At 47.9% G+C, this 24,624-nt stretch overlaps 1 protein-coding gene across 16 annotated transcripts in view; it reads right to left on the reverse strand.

Annotated features, from left to right (window-relative positions):
* ERC1 (ELKS/RAB6-interacting/CAST family member 1) overlaps nucleotides 1–24,624 on the reverse strand; it is a 409,085-nt gene that overhangs the window by 129,113 nt on the left and 255,348 nt on the right. For all 16 annotated transcript variants that reach the window (XM_054168189.1, XM_054168181.1, XM_054168180.1 and 13 more), the window contains one exon: nucleotides 11,700–11,860. In XM_054168189.1, coding sequence (XP_054024164.1) covers nucleotides 11,700–11,860 — 161 coding nt within the window. The remainder of the gene's footprint in view (nucleotides 1–11,699; nucleotides 11,861–24,624) is intronic.

Here is a 24,624-nt window from a genome sequence, read left to right on the forward strand (position 1 = left end):
CCTGACATGAGCATGGGGATCAGGTTGCTCACAGCCACATCCAGCCTGGGCTTAAAAATCTCCAAGGATGAGGCTTCCACCACCTCCCTGGGCAACCTGTGCCAGTCTCTCACCACCCTCATGGGGAACAACTTCTTCCTAATATCTGATCTAAATCTCCCCTTTCCTATAGCTTGGATTCATCCCTCCCAGTCCTGTCACTACCTGACACCCTAAACAGTCCCTCCCCAGCTTTCTTGTGGCCCCCTTCAGACACTGGAAGGCCACAATTAGGTCTCCTGGGAGCCTTCTCTTCTCCAGACTGAACAGCCCCAACTCTCTCTCTCACCCCTCTGTCAGTTCAACACTGGGTTGTAATAATTTCTAGAAAAAACCCCAGAAATCTTATTATTCCTTTAGGTAAGATGATCTGCATGCAGGCTATGGAAAACCCAAGTTTTCCTACAGCAATGCCCTTTGGGCAGTAGGAATCACTGAATCACAGAAATATTGAGGCTGGAACAGACCTGTGAGATCATCAAGTCCAGCCCATGACCTAACACCAGCACACCACCAGACCATGTCACTGCATGGGAAGATGGGGCTCTAAAGGTCTCTAAGTGTGTTAGCAATAATGAACTGGCAAAGAGAGAAAAAACAAGCAGGATGTTCATTCACTGGGGGTTGTGTAAGCCCCCAGAATGACACATTTCAGTAGTGTGGGGATGTGTGCCAAGAGCTCTGCAGATGAGATCTGTCATGGTGGTTTCTGTGAGAGTGCTGTAATCTAGTAATAGAGAAGGAAAACATAACAAAACCTGTGCATGCTGAACACTGAGCCTGCATGTGATGGGTTTCACTCCCTCACACTTGGAAGAGGTCTGATTTCCTTTCATCCTCTAGAAAACTATGTTCCCAGAACTACCCAAGGGATCACTTACACTAAACCCAGACCCCGGAAAACATCCCCAGAGGAGAACAAAATCTCTCCTGTGGAAAGGCATGGAAACAAGAGCAGAGTGGAGCTAAACTCTCAGGAAGTTAATGACTGATCTCCTCTTCCTAACTCCTCCCTACAACATTAATAGTCTTAGAAATTAGTGAGTGGAACAAACGCCTTTGACACCACCTGGTGTACTTTTCAGCAGTTGGCCTTGCTTCCAGGCCTGTCATGGCTCATTAAGATAGCACAGGACTTTCTCTCTGTGATGCTGTTCTTGGGGACCACAGAAGTCAGGGAGAGCAAGAACAAAAAAAAGAGACAGAGATATGGAGGTTTTATTGAGGAAAAAATAGAGAGATGGAGGGTTTATCACAAGACAGGACAGGACTGTCATGTAGCATGCCAAGACTTGGCTATCTGAAAAAGTCACACAAGAGAAGGCTCCTCAGGGCAGGGGAAGAGGTGAACCTAACCAGCTGCAAAATAGAAACACAATTTCCCAATACATACAAGAATAAACTACAAAGACCTAATTCTCTGTCTGCTCACATGGGACATCTTATTTTTGTAGGCTTTACTGAAGTTTCACTTGGTTGCTTTGCAGTTTATCTTCTTGGGAAGCTTTGAGACTGGAGTAGAATCACCTACACAAATCCTTTGACCAACCTGTTTTGCACTGCTGACCATAAATAGGTGAAGCTCTTCTGCTTACTGCCCTGGTTCAGGACATCCAGTAACAGCTGCCCTGAAAAGCAAGCAACAAGCTGTCTCTACTGCTGCCTCAACACTCTGTAGCTCAGAGTGCTCAAATACTCATTGACAATGCAGGAGGACAGAAAGGATAGAAAGCAGCCCTGAGGAAAAGGACTTGGGGGTGCTGATGGATGAGAAGCTGGACAGGAGCAGGCAGTGTGAGCTTGCGGCACACAAAGCCAAGGGCAGCCTGGGCTGCATCCAAAGCAGCATGGCCAGAGATGGACAGAGGGGATCCTGCCCCTCTGCTCTGGGGAGACCTCACCTGGAGTACTGTGTGCAACTGTGGAGTATTCAACAGAGGAAGGACCTGGACCTGATGGAGAGGGTCCAGAAGAGGGCCATGAAAATGATCATGGGGTTGGAGCAGCTCTGCTACAAGGACAGGCTGAGGGAGCTGGGGGTGTTCAGCCTGGAGAAGAGAAGGCTCTGGGGAGACCTAATAGCAGCCTGCCAGTACCCAAAGGGAGCTAGAAGCAGGGTGGAGAGAGACTGTTTGCAAAGGCCTGCAGGGACAGGACCCGGGGCAATGGCTTCAGACTAGAGCAGTTTTAAATTGGATGTTAGGAACAATTTCTTCACCATGAGGGTGGTGGAACACTGGCACAGGTTGCCCAGGGAGGTGGCTGAGGCCCCATCCCTGAAGATGAGGCTGGACAGGGCTCTGGGCAACCTGATCTAGTGGAGGATGTCTCTGCTGGCTGCTGAGAGGGTTGGACTGGATGAGCTTTGGAGGTCCCTTCCAACCCAGAGCATTCTGTGGTTCTGTGATAAAGGGTGCCACTCCTTAACTGCCAAGAGAAAAGTGCAGAAAAGACTCCGTTTTCTCCCAAGCTTTCTCCTGAATTAAAAGATACAAGCAGAAGCCACCAGATGTGAAGGTAACCTGACCTACAATTATGTCTGTTATGGCAAGTGTGGAGAACTGTGAAGTTAAAAATAACTAAAAACATAAGAATTCTGCTCTTTCAGGAAAACTTTAACCTTAAAAGACACAATATACTTATATTCAGCTTTCCTACCTGTCTAATTCTCTTGGAGATCAAGAGCAGTTCCAAGGTCAGTTTACAGTACCACAGTCTCACAGTATCACTAGGGTTGGAAGAGACCCCAAGGATCATCGAGTCCAACCTGTCACCACAGACCTCATGACTAGACCATGGCACCAAGTGCCACATCCAATCCCCTCTTGAACACCTCCAGGGATGGGGACTCCACCACCTTCCTGGGCAGCACATTCCAATGGGGAACAACTCTCTCTGTGAAGAACTTTCTCCTCACCTCGAGCCTAAACCTCCCCTGGTGCAGTTTGAGACTGTGTCCTCTTGTTCTGGTGCTGGTTGCCTGGGAAAAGAGACCAACCCCTTCCTGGCTACAACCACCCTTCAGGTAGCTGTAGAGGGTAATGAGGTCTCCCCTGAGCCTCCTCTTCTCCAGGCTAAGCAACCCCAGCTCCCTCAGCCTCTCCTCACAGGGCTGTGCTCAAGGCCTCTCCCCAGCCTTGTTGCCCTTCTCTGGACACCTTCAAGTCTCTCAATGTCCTTCCTAAACTGAGGGGCCCAGAACTGGACACAGGACTCAAGGTGTGGCCTAACCAATGCAGAGTCCAGGGGCACAATGACTTCCCTGCTCCTGCTGGCCACACTGTTCCTAATACAGGCCAGGATGCCGTTGGCCTTCTTGGCCTCCTGGGCACACTGCTGGCTCATGTTTAGGCGGCTGTCAATCAGCACCCCCAGGTCCCTCTCTGTTTGGCAGCTCTCAGCCACTCTGACCCCAGCCTGTAGCTCTGCATGGGGTTGCCATGCTTTGTAGGAAACACAATGCCTGAAATGAAGAAAATGTTGATTTCCAGCTACTTGAATGTCATCCTTCTACTGCTCAGTAACTAGAAATGGATAATTTTAATTAACTTGTAGAACAGAATTAACCAGGTTGGAAAAGACCTTTGAGATCATCAAGTCCAATCTATCACCCAACACCATCTGATCAACTAAACCATGGCACCAAGGGCCTCATCCAGGCTCTTCCTAAACACCTCCAGGTGGAATTGCAGTATCACGGTATCACAGTATCACCCAGGGTGGAAGAGACCTCAAAGATCATTGAGTCCAACCTGTCACCACAGACCTCATGACTAGACCATGGCACCAAGTGCCACATCCAATCCCCCCTTGAACACCTCCAGTGATGGGGACTCCACCACCTCCCCAGGCAGCACATCCCAATGGCCAATCTCTCTTGCTGGGAAGAACTTCCTAACATCCAGCCTGAACCTCCCCTGGTGCAGCTTGAGACTGTGTCCTCTTGTTCTGGTGCTGCTTGCCTGGGAGAAGAGACCAGGCTGGCTACGACCTCCCTTCAGGGAGTGGTAGAGAGCAAGAAGGTCTCCCCTGAGTCTCCTCTTCTCCAGGCTATGCAACCCCAGCTCCCTCAGCCTCTCCTCACAGGGCTGTGCTCCAGACCCCTCCCCAGCTTGGTTGCCCTTCTCTGGACACCTTCCAGCATCTCAACCTCCTTCCTAAACTGAGGGGCCCAGAACTGGACACAGGACTCAAGGTGTGGCCTAACCAGTGCTGAGCACAGGGCACAATGACCTCCCTGCTCCTGCTGGCCACACTGCTCCTGATCCAGGCCAGGGTGCCACGGGCCTTCTTTCTCATGATTCAGTCTTCTGCAACTGAACTTTTTACAGTTTAAATGTAAAAATCTGTGTGCCCAGAGATCATTAAAATAAACATATAGAACTATGTATATAAACACATGTTTATTTTGCACACAAGCCTATGCAATTGTATCTTTTATGCTTGAAAATTCAAAAGGACAAAACAATGGCAAAAGGATGCTGTGTTCATTTCCACTGAAACCCAAAGACATTTTAAGGGGAAAAGCAGAATCTCATTGAATAACAAAACAAAAGTAAAAGAAAAGAAGTGGCACAGATGCACTTGCTCAGCCTTGCCCCAAACAGTAAATCCTACAGCCATGGAGTGCCCCCTGGGGCACTTGAGTTTATTTAATGCCACACAAAGTAATGACAGGAGGTGCTTTGGTACCATTGCTGCTATGGCGTGATACACCCAGTGGCCTGAAGACCTCACCCTCCAATTCAGGATGATGAGGAGCTTCCATCATCAGGAGTTTAGTTGATTAGATGGTGTTGGGTGATAGGTTGGACTTGATTACCTCAAAGGTCTTTTCCAACCTGGTTAATTCTGTGTTCTGTATCAGGCCCAGAAAGCCAGACCTTGCAGATACAAGATTAACAGGCAACTGCTCTGCAGAGCTGACAAAGAAACATGAAGTGACTTCGACCATAGTAAGCAGCTTCAAACATACAGGTGAGAACCCACCTTGAACACTGCATCCAGTTCTGGGCTCTCCAGTTCAAGAGGGACAGGGATCTGCTGGAGAGAGGCCAAGGGAGGGCTACAAGGATGCTGAAGGGACTGCAGCACTGCCTGGGGAGGAGAGGCTGAGAGCCCTGGGGCTGTTTAGTCTGGAGAGAAGGCTGAGAGGGATCTATCAATGTCTAAGGGCTGGGGGTCAGGAAGGAAGGGACAGGGACAGCCTCTGCTCACTTGTGCCCTGGGACAGGACAAGGGGCAATGGATGGAAACTCCAGCACAGGAGGTTCCACCTCAACATGAGGAAGAACTTCTTTACTGTAAGGGTCCCAGAGCCCTGGAGCAGGCTGCCCAGAGAGGTTGTGGAGTCTCCTTCTCTGGAGCCTTTCCATCCCTGTCTGGATGTGTTCCTGTGTGACCTGTGCTGGATTCTCTGGTCCTGCTCTGGCAGGGGGGTTGGACTGGAAGATGTCCAGAGGTCCCTTCCAGCCCCTAACATACTGTGAGCTTGTGTACTTCTGCAGCTAGGAAGAATTTACCCTCTGGAGAACTGCTGTTAAACCACAGGCATAAACCATAATTTCCCTAATGACAAAAAGAACCCCATTTAATTTCCAAGAAGACAACTTCTGATGAGATGCAAGTTATCACTGGATGGACACTGCCACTTTGTTGATGCTGTTTCTTTTCACCATGTGTGCACAGAACCTGAAGTGGTTTTGTTTGTTTAAACTGTTTGCTGAATTCAGAATGGCTTCACACCTCATTTTGGAGCAACTGAAATGACTTTTCTGGCAAACAAACCGTGTGCCCATTAATCAGTTTCTCTTGGACTGGTTTGAATTTCAAGCTCATACTCTTACCTGCAGACAATTCTGCTTCACTGCTGAGAGGATGAACTTGGCAGAAGATAAACAACTTCCATTTACTTCATATTCAGGTCCAGAGGAGAGTAACCAGACTGGGGAAGGGACTGGAGGGAAAGGCTGATGAGGAGAGGCTGAGGGAGCTGGGGGTGTTCAGCCTGGAGGAGAGGAGGCTCAGGGACCTGGAGGTGTTTAAGCTCAGATTGGATGTGGCACTCAGTGCCATGGTCTGGTCTGTGTGGTGGGGTTAGGCTGGGATTGATGATCTCAGAGGTCTATTCCAGCCTCAATAACTCTGTGATTCTGAGTGTTGTGTGCTGTGTTTGTACTTTCCTTATCAAATAGCCCCAAAACGACCATGTGGACTTGCCAGCCTCTTGCCAAGTTTTCAGGTGGCTTGCACACCTTGTGCAGGAAAGCTATAGCAGAGATAAGGATGAACAGCATTCCTGCTCAGGACTTCCTAAGCTGGCATCTTGTTTTTCACAGTAGCCCTTCATGTAGCTCTCAGCAGGCCTTCCAAGGCCAAGATGGAACAAGGAAGGAATACAATAAACAGCTTCATTAAGCTACACAGACCTGGATCATCATCTCTGCTCTGGATCCAAAGAAGCACAACCTGTGTGATGCAGTCATGGAATGAGACACCACTGTGATAAATATTCAAAAGACCACTCATGTAAAGTCATACAAGAAATGAAAAGGCATTTGTGACAGCTTCATTAGGAAACATGAATTCTATTCAGCTTTACCAATCCATCTGTAATACCCTTGATTATTTTTGAAGATGAAAGAGATGAATGAATTATTCTTGGACAAGTAATAATCTTTCTGTTGTGTGCCAGCAGGACAGAGGATTCAGCTCTGAAGTGCCAACTCCATTATGCAAGCCTGCAGCCCTTGAATTGTAGGGCCAGAAGCAATTGCAATTAGCAAGAGAAGACATAATTCAGACAAGGGCTGTTGGACAGTTTTCCAGATTGAGAAACGCTCCAACTGGGACATTTCAAACTCAAAGCAGATGACTAGGAAGAATCTACTGGTTCTGCTGACCATGAAATAAAACAACACCCAACCAACAAAAAGTAGTAATAACAACAACAATAACAGTCTGGAGAAGAGAAGGTTCAGAGGAGATCTTCTTGTGGCCTTCCAGGATCTGAAGGGGGCTAAAGAAAGCTGGGGAGGGACTTTTGAGGGAGTCAGGGAGTGATAGGACTGGGGGGGATGGAGCAAAACTAGAAATGAGTAGATTCAGGTTGGATGTTAGGAAGAAGTTGTTCCCCATGAGGGTGGTGAGAGACTGGCACAGGTTGCCCAGGGAGGTGGTGGTAGCCTCATGCCTGGAGGTTTTGAAGGCCAGGCTGGATGTGGCGCTGGGCAACCTGCTGTAGTGTGAGGTGTCCCTGGCCATGGCAGGGGGGTTGGAACTGGCTGATCCTTGAGGTCCCTTCCAACTCTGACACTTGTATGATTATATGATTATATAACAACAACATTAATAACAACCATCATCATCATCATCATCATCCCTCTTCTGCATACAGACACTGTCTGTTTCCCTTCCCTGGGAGTGCAAAGTCTGCTGCCTCACTTTTAGCAACGGCTCGAGCTTGGCCCCAGATTAGACTGTTTGTGCTCAGTGATTTTCACACACTGCCAAAATTTGCTGACAACACCAGGAGGAAAAAAAAAGGAAAGGAAAACTGGAGATTTTCAACAGTTTATAACTCAGCTCAGGCTGAGCAGGCTTTTATGGGACAAAGAACAGAGATTTCTCTGTAGACAGCACTTTATTCCTGTCTAATTTAAAAGATTTGCTGTGAATGATGGAAACATTAGAACTTCTTAAGGAAAACATAACCAAACAAAAATCCCAGCACTTCACTAGGGTTTTTTTTTACAGTAGATCAGGTTTGGTGATGTAATAGAGAGAGCATTATCTGCCTCTCTCATCATTATTTACAACAAAGCTGGTGGGTTTTTCTTTCCCAAAGCAAATGAAACTATTAGAGGAAGAGGGCTGCAAAATATTTCCTTCTTCAGCATTTCTTTATGAAGCAAAATTTCTTCCTTAGAATCATTGGCACTTGAGTTATTCTAGTGCCAGTGTTCCCTAAGGAGTGTGAAAGTATCTTCTTTGGGTTACAGAGGCAGGAGTAAACAAAAGCTCCACACAAGAAACAGTATTTTAAATATATATTTTCACTAACTAATATCTAACAAATTCCTATTCAAACCCAGAGGTAACTTCCTGGAGTCTCCTGCTGCTTTAACACTTCCTTGCAGTCCATGCCTAATCCAATGTCTAATCCCACCTGGAGTACTGCACCCACTTCTGGAGCCTCTGTTCCAGGAAGGATCTGTATGTGCTGGAAGGTGTCCAGAGAAGGACCACAAGGATGAGCAGAGGGCTGGAGCTGCTCTGCTCTGGAGGCAGACTGAGGGAGTTGGGGTTGTGCAGTCTGGAGAAGGGAAGGCTCCAAGGAGACCTAATTGTGGCCTTCCAGCATCTGAAAGCTGGGGAGGGACTTTTGAGGGTGTCAGGGAGTGATAGGACTGGGGGGGATGGAGCAAAACTAGAAGTGGGTAGATTCAGATTGGATGTTAGGAAGAAGTTCTTCCCCATGAGGTTGCTGAGACACTGGCACAGGTTGCCCAGGGAGGTGGGCTGGATGTGGCTCTGAGCAACCTGATGTAGTGTGAGGTGTCCCTGCCCAGTGGCAGGGGGGGGTTGGAACTGGCTGATCCTTGAGGTCCCTTCCAACCCTGACAATTCTGTGATTCTATGTCTAGAATCTCCTAAAGCAGCATTGCTAAGCTATTTCTCTTGTGTGCTCCCCTGTCCTGTTAGCTGCCTGCATGGCCCAAGCTGTTAAACCTCTACCACATCTCAAATTTCACCAGTGCTGCTTTTGAGCACCTCAAACTCCTCCCACCAAAGCATGTCCTAAGACTTGGCAAACAATATTGCTTCACTGCATCTCTGAACAGTAACAGTACAATGGATGGACAAGGTGACCTTGGAGAGTCAAGCAGATTCATGCTCTCAACAGCCATTGTTTTGGGTTAGGGACACCAAAGCCCAGCTAAGTGCCTCACAGAATGGGCCACTCGTTCCATTACTGTTGGTTTTGAGCTGAAATAGTAGGAAATGTTTTAACAACATCAGAAACGTTTTGCAAAGTTGGCAAGCAGCTGCCTCCAGTGCTTTTCATAAAAGGCACTGGCTGGGGAAGCAGAGCAGCAGGGACTGTGCTGGAGGCTCTGAACATAAACACTGGCTATTTAATTAACGGAGAGTCCCCGGTAGAGGCTTCTTTGCAACACAGCCTCATGGCCAGGGTGAGGGTTTGAAGTTTGGATGCTTTTGGCAGCTTTATAGCGCTCCAAGACAGAGCAGCTATGAGTAAAGCACGTTCAGCTTGTTAACTGTACGACAGTGATCTTTTTTCCACCTTGCCCTGCACGTGCTGACAGCATTGCCGTTCTCTCCAGCGCTCTGCCTCCTCCTGAGGCACCACGGATCCACCAGCTCAGGCAGTTCCTGAGGGCTGCATTTTGGTACAACAACTTTCTAACAACAACTTGCTCGGCTAAGAGAAGCCATCATGTAGGAAAAGGTCTGAAAAGCTGTAGAGCTACACAAACACACCTCAGGATACACTGTACACTACGTGTGTACTTTAATGAGAAGGTTTGGCAGAGCAGTTTGGCAGAGTACTGCCAAGTGACTGGATATGGGATATATCTCCAGTTGCTTTGGATTCCCACAGCACCTTGAGAGCTATTCTTCCCATCCCCCAATACACCAACTCTCAAATTTATAGCTCAATAAAATATTTTATTAAAAATAAAGTGTGGCTTTTAAGGACTGCAGCCTTCCAACAGCCTTATGCCAGCTCTAGATCAGTCTGTTGTAGCTGAGTATGAAGCTGGGGAGGCTTGGCTCACTTTATGCAGCACGCCTAAGCTGAATTTCAAGATCTAAGACACTTCTCTTTCCATTTTGTAACAGCTGTTTTTCTATCCTTTCATTAAAAGGAAAAGGAAAAAAAAAAAAACCACCAAAAACCAGAAAGGAAAAGAGACTAGCAGAGAAAAGTTAAATAAATAAATAATGGCTCACAAAACCACAGTGGAGGAACCACTGCAGCTCCTGCCAATAAAAACCTTCCTTCTCTTCAGGGCTGCCTAAACAACTTGAAGTGTTTCTAATGAACTGCTGGCAGCACTATCCATCACTGCACTAAACGGATTCATGCCTGCCCAAACTAAGGATAACTATCTATCTAGAATGCACCATCAGAAATTAGGAAGTATTTAAGCCTCAGAAGCCCAATTCCTCACTTCTTCCCATCTCTTCAAAGCTTGGTTTTCTTCAGGCCTCTGTATGTAAAGGCGATGAGAGAAGGCCGAGAGATACAGACCTGCACACTCTGGTGCAGTGCTAACAAATCATCTGCAGCAGTTTGAAGAATACTTTAGCAGACCAGACATTTGCAGCCTGATCTCAGCATCAGAGACATCAGACATCATGTTTCTCTTTTCCCTCTTTCCTTCTTGTCACATCTTTATCAATGACATTGATGACAGGGCGGAATGTCAGCTCAGCAAGTCTGCTGAGGATACCAAACTGGGAGGGAGGCTTGGCCGAGACACCTGAAGGCTGTGTGGCCATTCAGTGAGACTTGGACAGACTGAGGGCTGGACAGAGAGGAACCAAATGAGGTTCAGCAAGGATAAGAACAGTGTCCTCCACCTGGGAAGGAAGAATAAACTGCAGCAGTACAGCTTGGGAGGGGATCTGCTGGAGAGCAGCCCCGAGGAGAAGGAGCTGGGAGTGCTGGTGGGCAACAAGTTCTGCATGGGACAGCAATGTGCCCTGGGGCCAAGAAGGCCAATGGGGTCCTGGGATGCATCAAGAGGAGTGTGTCCAGCAGAGCCTCCCCCTCTACTCTGCCCTGCTGAGACCTCACCTGGAATATTGCATCCAGTTCTGGGCTCCCCAGTTCAAGAGGGACAGGGATCTGCTGGAGAGAGTCCAAGGGAAAGCTCCAAGGATGCTGAAGGGCCTGGAGCACTGCCTGGGGAGGAGAGGCTGAGAGCCCTGGGGCTGCTGTTCTCTCCCTGGAGAGGAGAAGACTGAGAGGGAATCTGATCAATGTGTATCAATGCCTGAGGGCTGGGGGTCAGGAAGGAAGGGACAGGGACAGCTTCTGCTCACTTGTGCCCTGGGATAGGACAAGGGGCAATGGATGGAAACTCCAGCACAGGAGGTTCCACCTCAACATGAGGAAGAACTTCTTCACTGTGAGGGTGCCAGAGCCCTGGAGCAGGCTGCCCAGAGAGGTTGTGGAGTCTCCTTCTCTGTAGCCTTCCCAGCCCTGTCTGGATGTGTTCCTGTGTGACCTGTGCTGGATTCTCTGGTCCTGCTCTGGCAGGGGGTTGGACTGGAAGATGTCCAGAGGTCCCTTCCAGCCCCTAACATCCTGTGAGCTGTGATCCTGCGACTTGCACCTCACCTTAAAGTCAATTACAGGCTACTCAGAGCAGGGTGGCACATTCACAAATACACAGTAACTGAGACAGTAGCTACTGCACCAGATCAGAAGGAAGGAAAGTTTCTGAGCTCTAACAAAAGAGTGAAAGTCATGTAGGGAATCCCTGGGCAGAAGGCTTAACTGATTACATCAACAGCTGTTATCTACAGACACGTATTCCTGCAGTGGTTGTCTTCAGAACAGCAGGGATCTGAGGGAAATTCAGAGATGTCAAACATGCCCACAGATAGTGAAGAGAAACACTTACTTCATCTCCAGCACTTCCTCCAAATGTTTCCTTCTCTCAGCCCGGAGGTTGGTCAGATGGCTTTCCTTCTCAGCCAAAGACTGTTGTGTAGAGGACAACTTTGCTTTCATTGACTCCAGCTCCTGCTTAACTTTCTCCATGGCCATCATCAGCTCTTCTACCTGAAATGTTTTTGGGGAAGACAGGAGGAGACAAAAAGCATCATATGATCAGCTGGAACCTACTAAATGTCACAAGTGAATTGAAGCACAAAGGTTACCAGTGCAGGTGCACTGCACAACGCTGCTCTAGACTGGGAGCATCATCTAGTGCTGTGCACAGCACATCTGAGCTTCTCTGAAGCAATCCTGCAGTCTGTGAATGAACACAGTCTGGTCAGTGGAACATTACCACTGCAATACCAAACACCAAATCTTCAGCTCTGCAGCATTTCTGCTCAAGAAAGTGAGCCAGAAGGATAAAAGGATGGTCAGTATATATTAAAGACCCTAGATGTGAAATGGAATACACCAATAATACACCAAAAGATAAAAAGCTCACTCTGGGAGTGATGCTTCAAGAGAAACTACACATGGATGTGAAGAACAGGGAGAGCCCTGTGTTCCTATACAGATGTAAGCAAGGCTGTTCCCTCAGAATACCTGCAGCACAATGCCTGTAGGCAAGTTTTGTGGTTTGCCAAGATAGAAGACATTCAATCAGCTGCTGATGGCACCCAGGTACAGCAGAATGATCTTAATATTGTCAGCAAACAGAAATGGTTCAGAGTGACTGGAATGTAAGTGGCTTTGAAGCTTTGCCAACAACTTAGTTTACAGAGCTGTCATTACAGAATCACAGACAACATGTGGTTGGAAGAGACCTCCAAGCTCATCCAGTCCAACCTTCCACCCAGCACTGCAGGGGCAACACTAAACCATGTCCCTAAGCACCAGCTCCACACGCTGCTGAAACACCTCCAGGGATGGGGACTCCAGCACTGCCCTGGGCAGACCATTCCAGTGTCTGAGAACCCTCTCTGGGAAGAAATATTTCCTAGCATCCAGCCTGAACCTCCCCTGGCAAAGCTTGCAACCATTCCCTCTGCTCCTGTCTCTTGCCACCAAGGAGCAGAGGCTGCCCCCTCCTCACTCCAACCTCCCTTCAAGGAGCTGTAGAGAGCAATGAGGTCTCCCTTAGCCTCCTCTTCTCCAGACTGAATACTCCCAGCTTCCTCAGCCCCTCCTCGTTGCCCAGGTGCTCCAGGCCCTTCTCCAGCCTTGTTATCCTTCTCGACACAGTTCAGAACCTCAACGTCCTTCCTGTAGTGAGTAGCCCAGAGCTGAACACAACACTCAAGGTGTAGCCTCAGCAGTGCTGAGCACAGGGGGATGATCACCTCCTGTCCCTGCTGGCCACAATGTTTCTGATCCAAGCCAGGATGCCATTGGCTTTCTTGGCCACCTGGGCCCTGCTGGCTCCTATTTAATCAACTGCCAACCAGAGCCCCCAGGTCCCTCTCTGAGTCACAGCTTCCCAACCACACATCCCCCAGGCTGTAGCTTGCCATGGGGTTGTTGTGCCCCAGGTGCAGGACCTGGCACTTGGCCTTGTTAAACTTCATACAGTTAGCCTTGGCCCATGGATGTCACCTGTCCAGGCCCTGCTGCAAAGCCTCCCTGCACTTCCATCCTCTCCAGCAAGTACCATTTGCCATGCAATTTACTAAAACACCAAACCAGCCATCCCTGCCTTCACAACAAAGATGTCATTGTGCAGAGTAATCTGTTATCAATGCTCCATGAAACCATTGCAATTAAATTGCTAAAACCCAAAAGTTTTTAATTGGCAGCTTAAGAGTCTTGGTGCAGACCTCTCTGTTTCTGTCCCAGTAAGTCCTGTGAGAAGCGACAGAAGGATGTTCACTGGAAGCAAGCTGCTTCCATCCCCCCCTGCCATGGCCAGGGACACCTCACACTACAGCAAGTTGCTCACAGCCGCATCCAGCCTGGCCTTCAAAACCTCCAGGGATGAGGCTTCCACCACCTCCCTGGGCAGGTTGGAGTGTCTCAGAAACCTCATGGGGAAGAACTTCTTCCTAATATCTGATCTAAATCTCCCCTCTCCTATAGCTTGGATCCATCCCCCCCAGTCCTGTCACTACCTGAAACCCAAAACAGTCCCTCCCCAGCTTTCTTGTAGCCCTCTTCAGATACTGGAAGAAGAAAGAGAGTCTCATTTAGCCTATACAATTATCTTCAAATCTACCCTTGATTTTTCCCCTTGAGAGATAATTACATAATAAAGAAAAACCATTTGCCAGAAGTCAGAGTTCTGGCACAGGACATTTGCAGAGACAAGCTGTTGCTGTTGACAGCTTCAATTGAACTCCTGCCCTCTCAGTTTCCACCTCAGGAGGTGCACAGATTGTCCTCTTGCTCCTCTTTTCCCCATGCTCAAATGAGAGCATACAAAGCAGGGGATATCTTTCACTCTCGATGGCCTGCTCCTGATTCACTTCTCTGAACACAGGCCTGCAAGGCCTCCATGTATCCTGAGCAGGATGAATCTGCTTAAATGGAGACTATTTTATACTGTCTTTAGGACTTAAGTGAACTGACCATGTGGCAGCTTATCTTTAAGGAAGGCCATGAAGCTGAATGAAGTTTCCATTAGAGGAAAGAACTCCTGAGAGTCAACAATGTGCAAGAGGGAAAACTACGTCAGCTAGATGGGCCTGAGACTCAGCAGCAGCAAAGAGAAGTGTCACAGTATCACAGTATTGCTAGGGTTGGAAGAGACCTCGAGGATCATCGAGTCCAACCTGTAACCACAGACTTCATGACTAGACCTTGGCACCAAGTGCCACATCCAAGCCCCTCTTGAACACCTCCAGGGATGGGGACTCCACCACCTCCCTGGGCAGCACATTCCAATGATGAACGACTCACTCGGTGAAGAACTTTCTCCTCACCTCGAGTCTAAACCTCCCCTGGCACAGCTTGAGACTGTGTCCTCTTGTTCTGGTGCTGGTTGCCTGGGAGAAGAGACCAACCCCCACCTGGCTACAACCACCTTTCAGGTAGTTGTAGAGGGCAATGTCAGCATGGGACAAAATTTTGACATAGTATTACATCTCCCAAGAAAGCCTGAAAGTAAGGTGGAGAGAAGAGGCAATACAACAAGAGAAGTTAGTTGTTTAGGTGGGTTGGATTGGTTGAGGGGTTGGAAGCGATGATCTTGAAGGTCTCTTCTAACCTGGTTGTTTATTATTATTATTATTATTATTATTAGTAGTAGTAGTAGTAGTAGTAGTAGTAGTAGTAGTAGTAGTATATTGATCATGTCAGTGGCAGCCTGTATGGATAGAGAAGAAGTAATGCAATACTAAAAACCCCCAAAAGCCCTTTTTAGGAGCCTGTTGGCCATCTTAACCTCCCTGCTCCTACAAGCTCTTAACTGCAGGCTCCTCTAATGCAACTGTAAATCAGAAACCAGGGGATTGCACAGACACACAGTTACCACATCATCCCCAAGACTGTGATGATTCCTGGTCATCTTTTCTGGCCATTGGGGAATGTGAAGCCAGAGAGTTCCACACAGCTTCATCAAGTTCCCCAAAAGCCAGTGAAAAGACAGTGACACTGAGAAAAGGAGAGGCTGGGGATCCTACCAACCTCCATACCAGCCCCTGATCACAATAAGTAAGCTCCAATTGCCACCTCTTACATGAGGGAATTTCTCAGACACACTTGATATTTCAGGCCACAAAGAAAGCTGCACCAACTGATGGATACAAATACATCCATAGTTCAAATGCATAAGGCTGGCTAAATCAGTACTTAGTAAGGAGAGCAAATTACTGGTAAACTATATTGAAAGTGTTTTCTGTTCATGTTAGATAAGGCTTTTCCCCACCTGTAGATAAATGATCTAGGTTTTTCTTTGGTTTTTTTCTTTGATTTTTATTTTTTCCATAAAATGAGTTGGGTTGGAAAGGACCTTTAAATATCACAGAACCACGGACTGTTAGGGGCTGGAAGGGACCTCAAAAGCTCATCCAGTCCAACCCCCCTGCCAGAGCAAGAGCACCTAGAGCAGGTCACACAGGAACACATCCAGAAGGGTTTGGAATATCTCCAGAGAGGGAGACTCCACAACCCCCCTGGGCAGCCTGCTCCAGGGCTCTGTCACCCTCACAGGGAAAAAAATTCTTCTTCCTGTTTCCACGGAACTTCCTCTGCCTCAGCTTCCACCACTGCCTCTTGTGCTGGCATTGGGCATCCCCCAGCAGAGCCTGGCTCCAGCCTCTGGGCACTCACCCTGCACAGCTTTATAACCATTAATTGGACATCACCTATCCCAACCCCTTCTATGGGCAGGTTTGGCTTCCACTCCATCATGTTGTTCAAAGCCTCATCAAATCTGATCTTGACCAGTGATGGGGCATGCACAGCTTCCCAAGGCAACCTGCTCCAGGGTTCCACCACTCACATGGCAAAAAATTTTCTTCCTTCTGTCCAGTCTAAACTTGCCCCTCTTTCAGTTTAGAAGCTTTGCCACTTGTCACTACAGAGCTTGGTAGAAAGTCTCACTCTCTCTTCATTGTAAGTCTTTCTACATATTTAAAAGTCCCAATAAACTCTCCTCACAGCCTTCTCTTCTCCAGGCTGAATGACCAAAGATTTCGGCCTTTCTCACAGGGAAAGTGTGTTCCACCCCTCTGAACCCGCTCCAACAGGACTGTGTCACTCCTCTGCTGAGGACTCCAGAGCTGGCCACAATACTCCAGGTGGGGTTTAATCAGAGCAGAGTGGAGGAGCCAAATCATCTCCTTTGACCTGATGGCCACACTTCTGATGCAGCCCAGGATATGGTTGGCATTCCGGGCTGTGAGTGCACATTGCTGCCTTGTGGCACATTGGTCATACACATGGAACCTGAAGTCCTTTTCCACACAACTGCTCTCAGTCCTTTCATCTGCCAGTCTGTATTGAGACTGGGTCCCTACTGGGACTTGTACTGGTTAATATTGTTGTCAATGCTACAGGCAGTGGGATTTATGCACCATCAGCATGGATGGCATCCAGAGGGACCTGGACAGGCTGGAGAGGTGACCCAGGTGAACCTCAGAAGGTTAACAAGAGCAAGTGTGGGGTCATGCACCTGCCCAGAACAATCCTTACTGTCAAATCCAGGCTGGGAGGAGGAGGTGATAGAAAGCAGCCCTGAAGAAATAGACTTGGGGGTGCTGATGGATGAGAAGCTGGACAGGAGCAGGCAGTGTGAGCTTGCAGCACACAAGGCCAAGGGCAGCCTGGGCTGCATCATAAGCAGCATGGCCAGAGATGGACAGAGGGGATCCTGCCCCTCGGCTCTGGGGAGACCTCACCTGGAGTACTGTGTGCAGCTATGGAGTCTTCAACACAGGAAGGACCTGGACCTGATGGAGAGGCTCCAGAGGAGGGCCACAAAAATGATCATGGGGTTGGAGCAGCTCTGCTATAAGGACAGGCTGAGGGAGCTGGGGGTGGTCAGCCTGGAGAAGAGAAGGCTCTGGGGAGACCTAATAGCAGCCTGCCAGTACCCAAAGGGAGCTACAAGCAGGATGGAGAGAGACTGTTTGCAGAGGCCTGCAGGGACAGGACCAGGGGCAATGGCTTCAAACTAGAGAGGAGCAGATTGAGATTGGATGTTAGGAACAACTTCTATGCTATGAGGGTGGTGGAATACTGGCACAGGTTACCCAGGGAGGTGGTTGGGACCTCATCCCTGGAGATATTCAAGGTGAGGTTGGACAGGGCTCCGGGCAGCCTGATGTAGTGGAGGATGTCCCTGCTGGCTGCAGAGGGGGTTGGACTGGATGAGCTTTGGAGGTCCCTTCCAACCCAGCCCATTCTGTGATTCTCCAAGGCGTCCCTGACTCTCACAGGACAGTCTCTTTTCTACTCTGGAGTTTTCAAATTATTTTTCATTTCATTGTGTACATTACTGAAAAGATAAAGGGACTGAAAACTTCTGCATTATCTTTTACTTAGTTGAATTGATTAAACTACTGGGAAAAGAGAAGGAAAAGAAATAGACATGACAAGAAAGACAAAGACAAGACTTCTGGCTCCCTGCAAACTTGTTTGGATCCCAGAAAAATTTCCCAGAACAGATGTTAAGACATGGAAAAAGCACAGGCCAGACTTGGGACTTAAGTATGTAATTTAACTGCCTCAAGTAACATATTACAGGGAGAAAGTATTGAGTCTGACATAACTTGGATTGCCAGCAGGACCAGATGGTTTGCTTAAATCACAAGCTAATAAACCTTTACACAAAGTAAGAGGGAAATGAGTTATGGTTTCATCATGGCTCCGTTTTTGTTAAAGCAGAAGGGCGGCTTTAGGTACTCTTTATGGCTACATCCAAGACACTTAACTACATTCTTGGCTATTCTGAATTAAGGGAACAACTTTCATATTCTTACAGCTATTGAGAAAGCTGTTAGGCATAGGTTTGGAGAGCCAAGGATGTCAGAGGAAAAGGAGAGAAATGTCAGCAGTAACAAGAAAAATCTGCTCCTTCCCCCCCGCAAAAAAAAAGAAAAGAAGTAATTTCCTATTTTTAAGGTAAGTACAGCCCTCAGCAACTGAGAGAGCAGCTAAAAGCTCTAGCACACCGACAGTATCAAGGAAAATGTCTGTGCTCCACCACAGAGGCTGGAGCTCTGGCTCCAGTTCAAGACCCCGTGAGGCAGCAGCAGTGCATGAGCATGCACAGGCCTGCAGGAGGACAGAGAATAGAATAGAATAGAATAGAATAGAATAGAATAGAATAGAATAGAATAGAATAGAATAGAATAGAATAAACCAGGTTGGAAGAGACCTTCGGGATCATCATGTCCAACCTATCATCCAACACTACCCAATCAACTAAACCATGCAACCAAGCATCCTGTCAAGCCTTGCCCTGAACACCCCCAGCGACGGCGGCCCCACCACCTCCCCAGGCAGCCCATTCCAGTGGGCAATCACTCTCTCTGTGTAAAACTTCCTCCTAAGGATGCACCATGGCTGTTGGCTTCTCCACTATCACAACCTGACTACCACTGATCCTTCTGAAGTAGATACAGAACAGTTTCAGATCTTTTACCCTCATTGCTGCTCTGTAATTGTAGGCACTGTAAAGATGCACTAAGGAGAAGAGACATTCACCTAAGGAGAGCATCCTTCCCTCCACTGCTCCAGCTTGTTCTGTGGGCAGCTAATGACCATTGCCATAAGGTCCTGTGCAGATGGCTGAAAACCTCTTTGTTTTCCCACAAGGAGCAGTTCCTCAGTTGCAGATCCTATCTACAGACACTCAGAAATAAACACAGCAGAGTGCTGTGAAACAATTAAGATCTCAAGGAGGATGTCAGATTTGCAGCACCCCTTCTGCCAAGGCCAACTTGCATACAGCACTCGAGGAGTGTGGCAGACTGCAGACAGAGAAGAGTTCTGTTTTGCTCACAACAAAGAGGGGAGTCAGTGTCCAAGCTGTGAAAAGGGCTGGTGGACTCTCAGCTCTCCAAAGAAGAAGCAGGAACTTCTGGTCATCTGTAATACACAGCAGGCATTTTAGGGAAGAACCTTTTGTTTCTTTACATTAGTGAATGACTTTCCTAAGCCTCTGTGCCTTTGTTTTTCAGGTTGCTAGGGTCTTGTACATTCAGCATGCCTGATAAATTGCAGCGTTCTGATGGCTTCACTGAACCTGTGCTACTGTCCCACGCTCACATTATTGACTGGGAAAAAAGAGGAAAGAAAGCTAGAGAACAAAAGACTATGGTCTGAAAAGCTTCAGGATACTGTAGCTGAATGCAAATTTTCTTATCAGTGTGTAAGGGAGATACTTAGACAGCTGATGTCTCCTGTTTCCAGGAGTTGGTCTCTCAATAAAATCTTTCATTATAAAAAGCAAAATCTGATAACAGAGAGGAGTTAATGCTCTGCACTGCTCCTTTCTGTCTCCACTGCTGGCTCTAGGCAAAGAGCACTAATGTCAGGCTGATCAGATATCTGACATCTGACTCCTGCAGAAACAGAACTCCAGGAGTCTTTGTCGAGGAGCACATTACTTGAGTATCAATCCAGAGTGCTTTCTGCTCATACTCTGAGAGCACTGAACTCTTGTATGAGGGAGGAGGCATACAAATTCACAGATGTTTGGAGAAGAGAAAACCCCTGAGCCACCAGACTCGAGGACTGAATCAGTCACAGCTGTGTCCTGTTAGGATCTTTGGAGCTTGACAGTTGCATCTCCTAAGTGAGGGCCAGAAGCCATACAAATAAGCGATTGCCTACTGCTGGGACCAGAGCTCTTGAGAAGGAAGCAATAATTGTCTCTGCTTAACACAGACCAAGTATTTGGGTCAGGCCTGGAAAAATAAAGCTGAATTCTGATTTCTATTGAGGACAGAAACCTGTTGTAGTCTCTGGCATCCTAAGACTAGAACAATCTACAAGCTCCCCTAAGTGGAACCATTATGCAATGAAATATTCTCATTATGCTTCTTAGCCCTTGCACCCCTACCAAAGGCAGCTGTCCTGTTTGACTTTACATGGATCTCTTAGGAACTGTCTTGTGTGTGTCTTCTGTGGCTTAGCAAGGAAGCCCTCCAGCCCCTGGGGAGCACAGCACCAACTACTACAGATAATAAACCACCTGGTAAAAATCTGGATTTTGATCACCTTTCACAAATCTCTGCAGAGCCAGAGCAGGACACAGCACATTCTGCAGAGTGTTGAACAGGCTCCTTTAGCACAGTTTGGTATGTCAAGAGCTGTGGGTAATTTATGATACTCCAGCCACAGCCTTGAACACGGTGCCTTGCTTTGAGGCTGGTACTTTACCCTAGTGGCTGAGCTATAAAGGGTAAAAGGAAAGTAATGTAAGGGATTGGATAATATATAGAGACATGTCTATATAGAATCATACAATCATAGAATGGTATGGGCTGGACCAAAGCTCATCCAGTCCAACCCCCTCTGCACTCAGCAGGTACATCCTCCACTACATCAGGCTGCCCAGAGCCCTGTCCAGCCTCACCTTCAATATCTCCAGGGATGAGGCCCCAACCACCTCCCTGGGCAACCTGTGCCAGTGTTCCACGACCATCAAGGTGCAGAACTTCTTCCTAACATCCAATCCAAATCTGCTCTGCTCTAGTTTGAAGCCATTGCCCCTGGTCCTGTCCCTGCAGGCCTTTGCAAACAGTCTCTCTGCAGCCTTCTTGCAGCCCCCTTCAGGTACTGGCAGGCTGCTATTAGGTTTCCCCAGAGCCTTCTCTTCTCCAGGCTGAACACCCCCAGCTCCCTCAGCCTGTCCTTATAGCAGAGCTGCTCCAACCCTCTGATCATTTTCATGTCCCTCCTCTGGACCCTCTCCATCAGGTCCAGGTCCTTCCTGTATTGAAGACTCCATAGCTGCACACAGTACTCCAGGTGAGGTCTCCCCAGAGCCGAGGGGCAGGATCCCCTCTGTCCATCTCTGGCCATGCTGCTTTGGATGCAGCCCAGGCTGCCCTTGGCCTTGTGTGCTGCAAGCTCACACTGCCTGCTCCTGTCCAGCTTCTCATCCATCAGCACCCCCAAGTCCTTTTCCTTAGGGCTGCTTTCTATCACCTCCCAGCCTGGATTGACAGTGAGGATTGTTCTGGCCCAGGTGCATGACCCCACACTTGCTCTTGTTAACCTTCTGAGGTTCACCTGGGTCACCTCTCCAGCCTGTTCAGGTCCCTCTGGATGCCATCCATGCTGATGGTGCATCGACCTCACTGCCTGTAGCATTGACAACAATATTAACCAGTACAAGACCCAGCACAGCCCCCTGAGGGTCACCACCTATTTCATGTTTACTTTTCCTTAACAAACAGACAGGAGTTCTGACATAGTCATAAAGAACTTCACAAATCTGATTATCAACTTATTATATCTGTAATATGTACCTGAAAGAAAATTCAGTCCTGCTGAAATAACTTAGAAAGACAGTGGGAGAAAGAAATTGCCATGAGAAAATACATGTAAACAATACATTGCTGTTACAATATTCAGTCTTCTGGGGTTGTTTTACTAAAAAAATGAAGCAGAGAAACCTGCCCTGTGTGAGACAAAAGGATACCAGCTATGGACATACATTGAGATATTTATCACAGAATTAACCAGGCTGGAAAAGACCTCCAAGATCACCAGGTCCAACCTATCATCCAACACCATCTAATCAACTAAACCATGACACCACGTGCCTCATCCAGTCTCTTCTTAAACACCTCCAGGGATGGTGACTCCACCACCTCCCTGGGCAGCACATTCCAATGCCCAATCTCTTTCTGGGAAGAACTTTCTCCTCACCTCCAGCCTAAATGTCCCCTGGTGCAGCTTGAGACTGTGTCCTCTTGTTCTGGTGCTGGTTACCTGGGAGAAGAGACCAACCTCCACCTGGCTACAACCTCCCTTCAGGTAGTTGTAGAGGGCAATAAAGTCTCCCCTGAGCCTCCTCTTCTCCAGGCTAAACAACCCCAGCTCCCTCAGCCTCTCCTCATGGGGTTGTGCTGCAGACCCAGGTCTATGTACTTAACCTCATTCAGAATTTCTCAGAGAAGCACAAGTTCCAGTGAAGCTGCTGGAAGGTGTCAAGATCAGACTGTTAAAGCACTGTAAGTACCTACGTAAGGAAGGCAGGAAGGAATGATCAGGCAATGACCAATACTTCATGCCTTTATTTGCCATACAGTTTTAGGGTAAGGAGCGAGATGTTAGCTGATACTATGGAGAAAGTGCATTTAAGCAGGAGATGACACCAAGGAGAGAGCAGAGCTTTACCAACACCAGCAGAAACACTTTTTACACTTCTAAGCCCTGCTGGTTTTCACATTTGAGGGAGATGCTAGAGAAACACATGTCCTGGCCAGGCAGTGCACTCACTCAGAGAAACAGCAGCCTGCAGTGAATGACACAGGAACACTTTCTGGTAAAAGCATTTTTAGTAATAATACTAAGCACTTCCTGCCTCCACTGCTCAGCTCTGCCCCCAGTTTGATGCCTTCTAAGTCATTCCTCGGGTTCTGAAGGGGATCCATGAACCAGATCAGTGAACTGGCTCACATGAAAAAATTCAAGTAGATCCCTGACCCCTGTCACAACATGACCCCAGAACAACCCAGGCTGGGAAAGCAGCAGGGATGTGCACTAAAGGCTGGGGATGAGAGTGAGTTAACAGAGGGAGGGTGTAAGTATCAGGTCTATACACATTCTTGAACCATGCCCTCCAATAATGAGTGCTCAGAATGCAGGTAACTAATACTGTGCCTGACACCAGTTGCTGACACTGTGCCAGGGGTTCAGCTAATGGTATCCAGTACCAGGCTGACATCGTGCCAGCTTGATAACCAAAGTGCTGGCAGAGGAAAAGGCTGAGGGGCCTGGAGTTCAGACTGTAACCTGAGATGGTTCCTGTCTCTGGGGGCTTCTTCCAGCTTGGGGTGGAGGTCTCTTCTACTTTGTTGGCTCTGAGCTTGAGGCAGGGGATTCTGCCTGCCGGCTTCTGCTTTTTTGCTGTGCCTTTCTGCAGAACACACTAAGGTTTTGTACACTGCATGATTCCATGAAACTCTCCTCATTACTCCATCAAACTCCCTCCACAGGGCTCTTGGTCATGGGAGTGAGTCCTGTGAGATTAGCCTGTCTTAAAGCAGGACACACAATCCCAGGACATGAACCTCTGCTTCTCTTTATCCTGCAGAAAGGGTCTTACACATCTCCAGGATTGTTCTGGGAATGCTGCTGATTATGACTAAGTGGATATTGAAGATAACCTCCTGTATCCTGCTGCAGGAGATGGGATGAGAAGATGCACCAGGACAGCGAAAGAAAGCTTGTGAGCAAGACAGAGCCTTCTGTCAAAGAAAACCTTCATCAGACCTTCCTGGGGGAAGTGCCACTGAGTTTCTGAGCAGGGAATACTTCCATTTAATTGTTTCCTAGGAAATGTAACAAAAGCTTTATGAAAGTCAGCTCAGGTTAATTCAGAACAAGTGTCTGGTTTGACATTTCTTAGAGGAAGAACTTAAGAAAGGAAATGTTTATCCCAGAAATCCCACCTGCAGCCTTATGGAGAGTACTTAAAAAGAAGTCTCTCCACACCTTCTGGCCTTACACCTTGAGGCCACAGTAGTCCATAACCCCACAGCTGTAAGGAGCTTACAACACAGTTTACATACAGGATTCAGCAGGTGCAATGACAAAACCAGGTGAGGATGTTAGAAAGAATGAACTGGAAGAACATTCAAGTCAATGGCATCCTGGCCTGCATCAGGAACAGTGTGGCCAGCAGGAGCAGGGAGGTCATTCTGCCCCTGGACACTGCACTGGTTAGACCACACCTTGAGTCCTGTGTCCAGTTCTGGGCCCTCAGTTTAGGAAGGAGGTTGACTTGCTGGAAGGTGTCCAGAGAAGGGCAACAAAGTTGGTGAGGGGTTTGGAACACAGCCCTGTGAGGAGAGGCTGAGGGAGCTGGGGTTGCTTGGCCTGGAGAGGAGGAGACTCAGGGGTGACCTTATTGCTCTCTACAACTACCTGAAGGGAGGTTGTAGACAGGCAGAGGTTGGTCTCTTCTCCCAGGCAACCAGCACCAGAACAAGAGGACACAGTCTCAGGCTGCACCAGGGGAGGTTTAGGTTAGATGTTAGGAAGAAGTTCTTGTGGTCGTTTGAGGCTGTGCCTTTAAGAACAAACACTGCTGGAACACACTGGCTAATGTTTTTGGTACTAGAACCAAAACATTCTGATATTCTAAACGAATTTCATTGGTTGATAAACAAAAATTCAGCTTTAGATTGTGAAGCGGTTGGAAAATTTTTTTCCTCAGTTCAGTTCGGTTTGGGAGTTGGGGGAGTTTGGTGTTTCAGCCTGTTCTCCCT

The sequence above is a fragment of the Dryobates pubescens genome, chromosome 15, assembly GCF_014839835.1.
Source record: "Dryobates pubescens isolate bDryPub1 chromosome 15, bDryPub1.pri, whole genome shotgun sequence".
Taxonomy (NCBI): Eukaryota; Metazoa; Chordata; class Aves; order Piciformes; family Picidae; genus Dryobates; species Dryobates pubescens.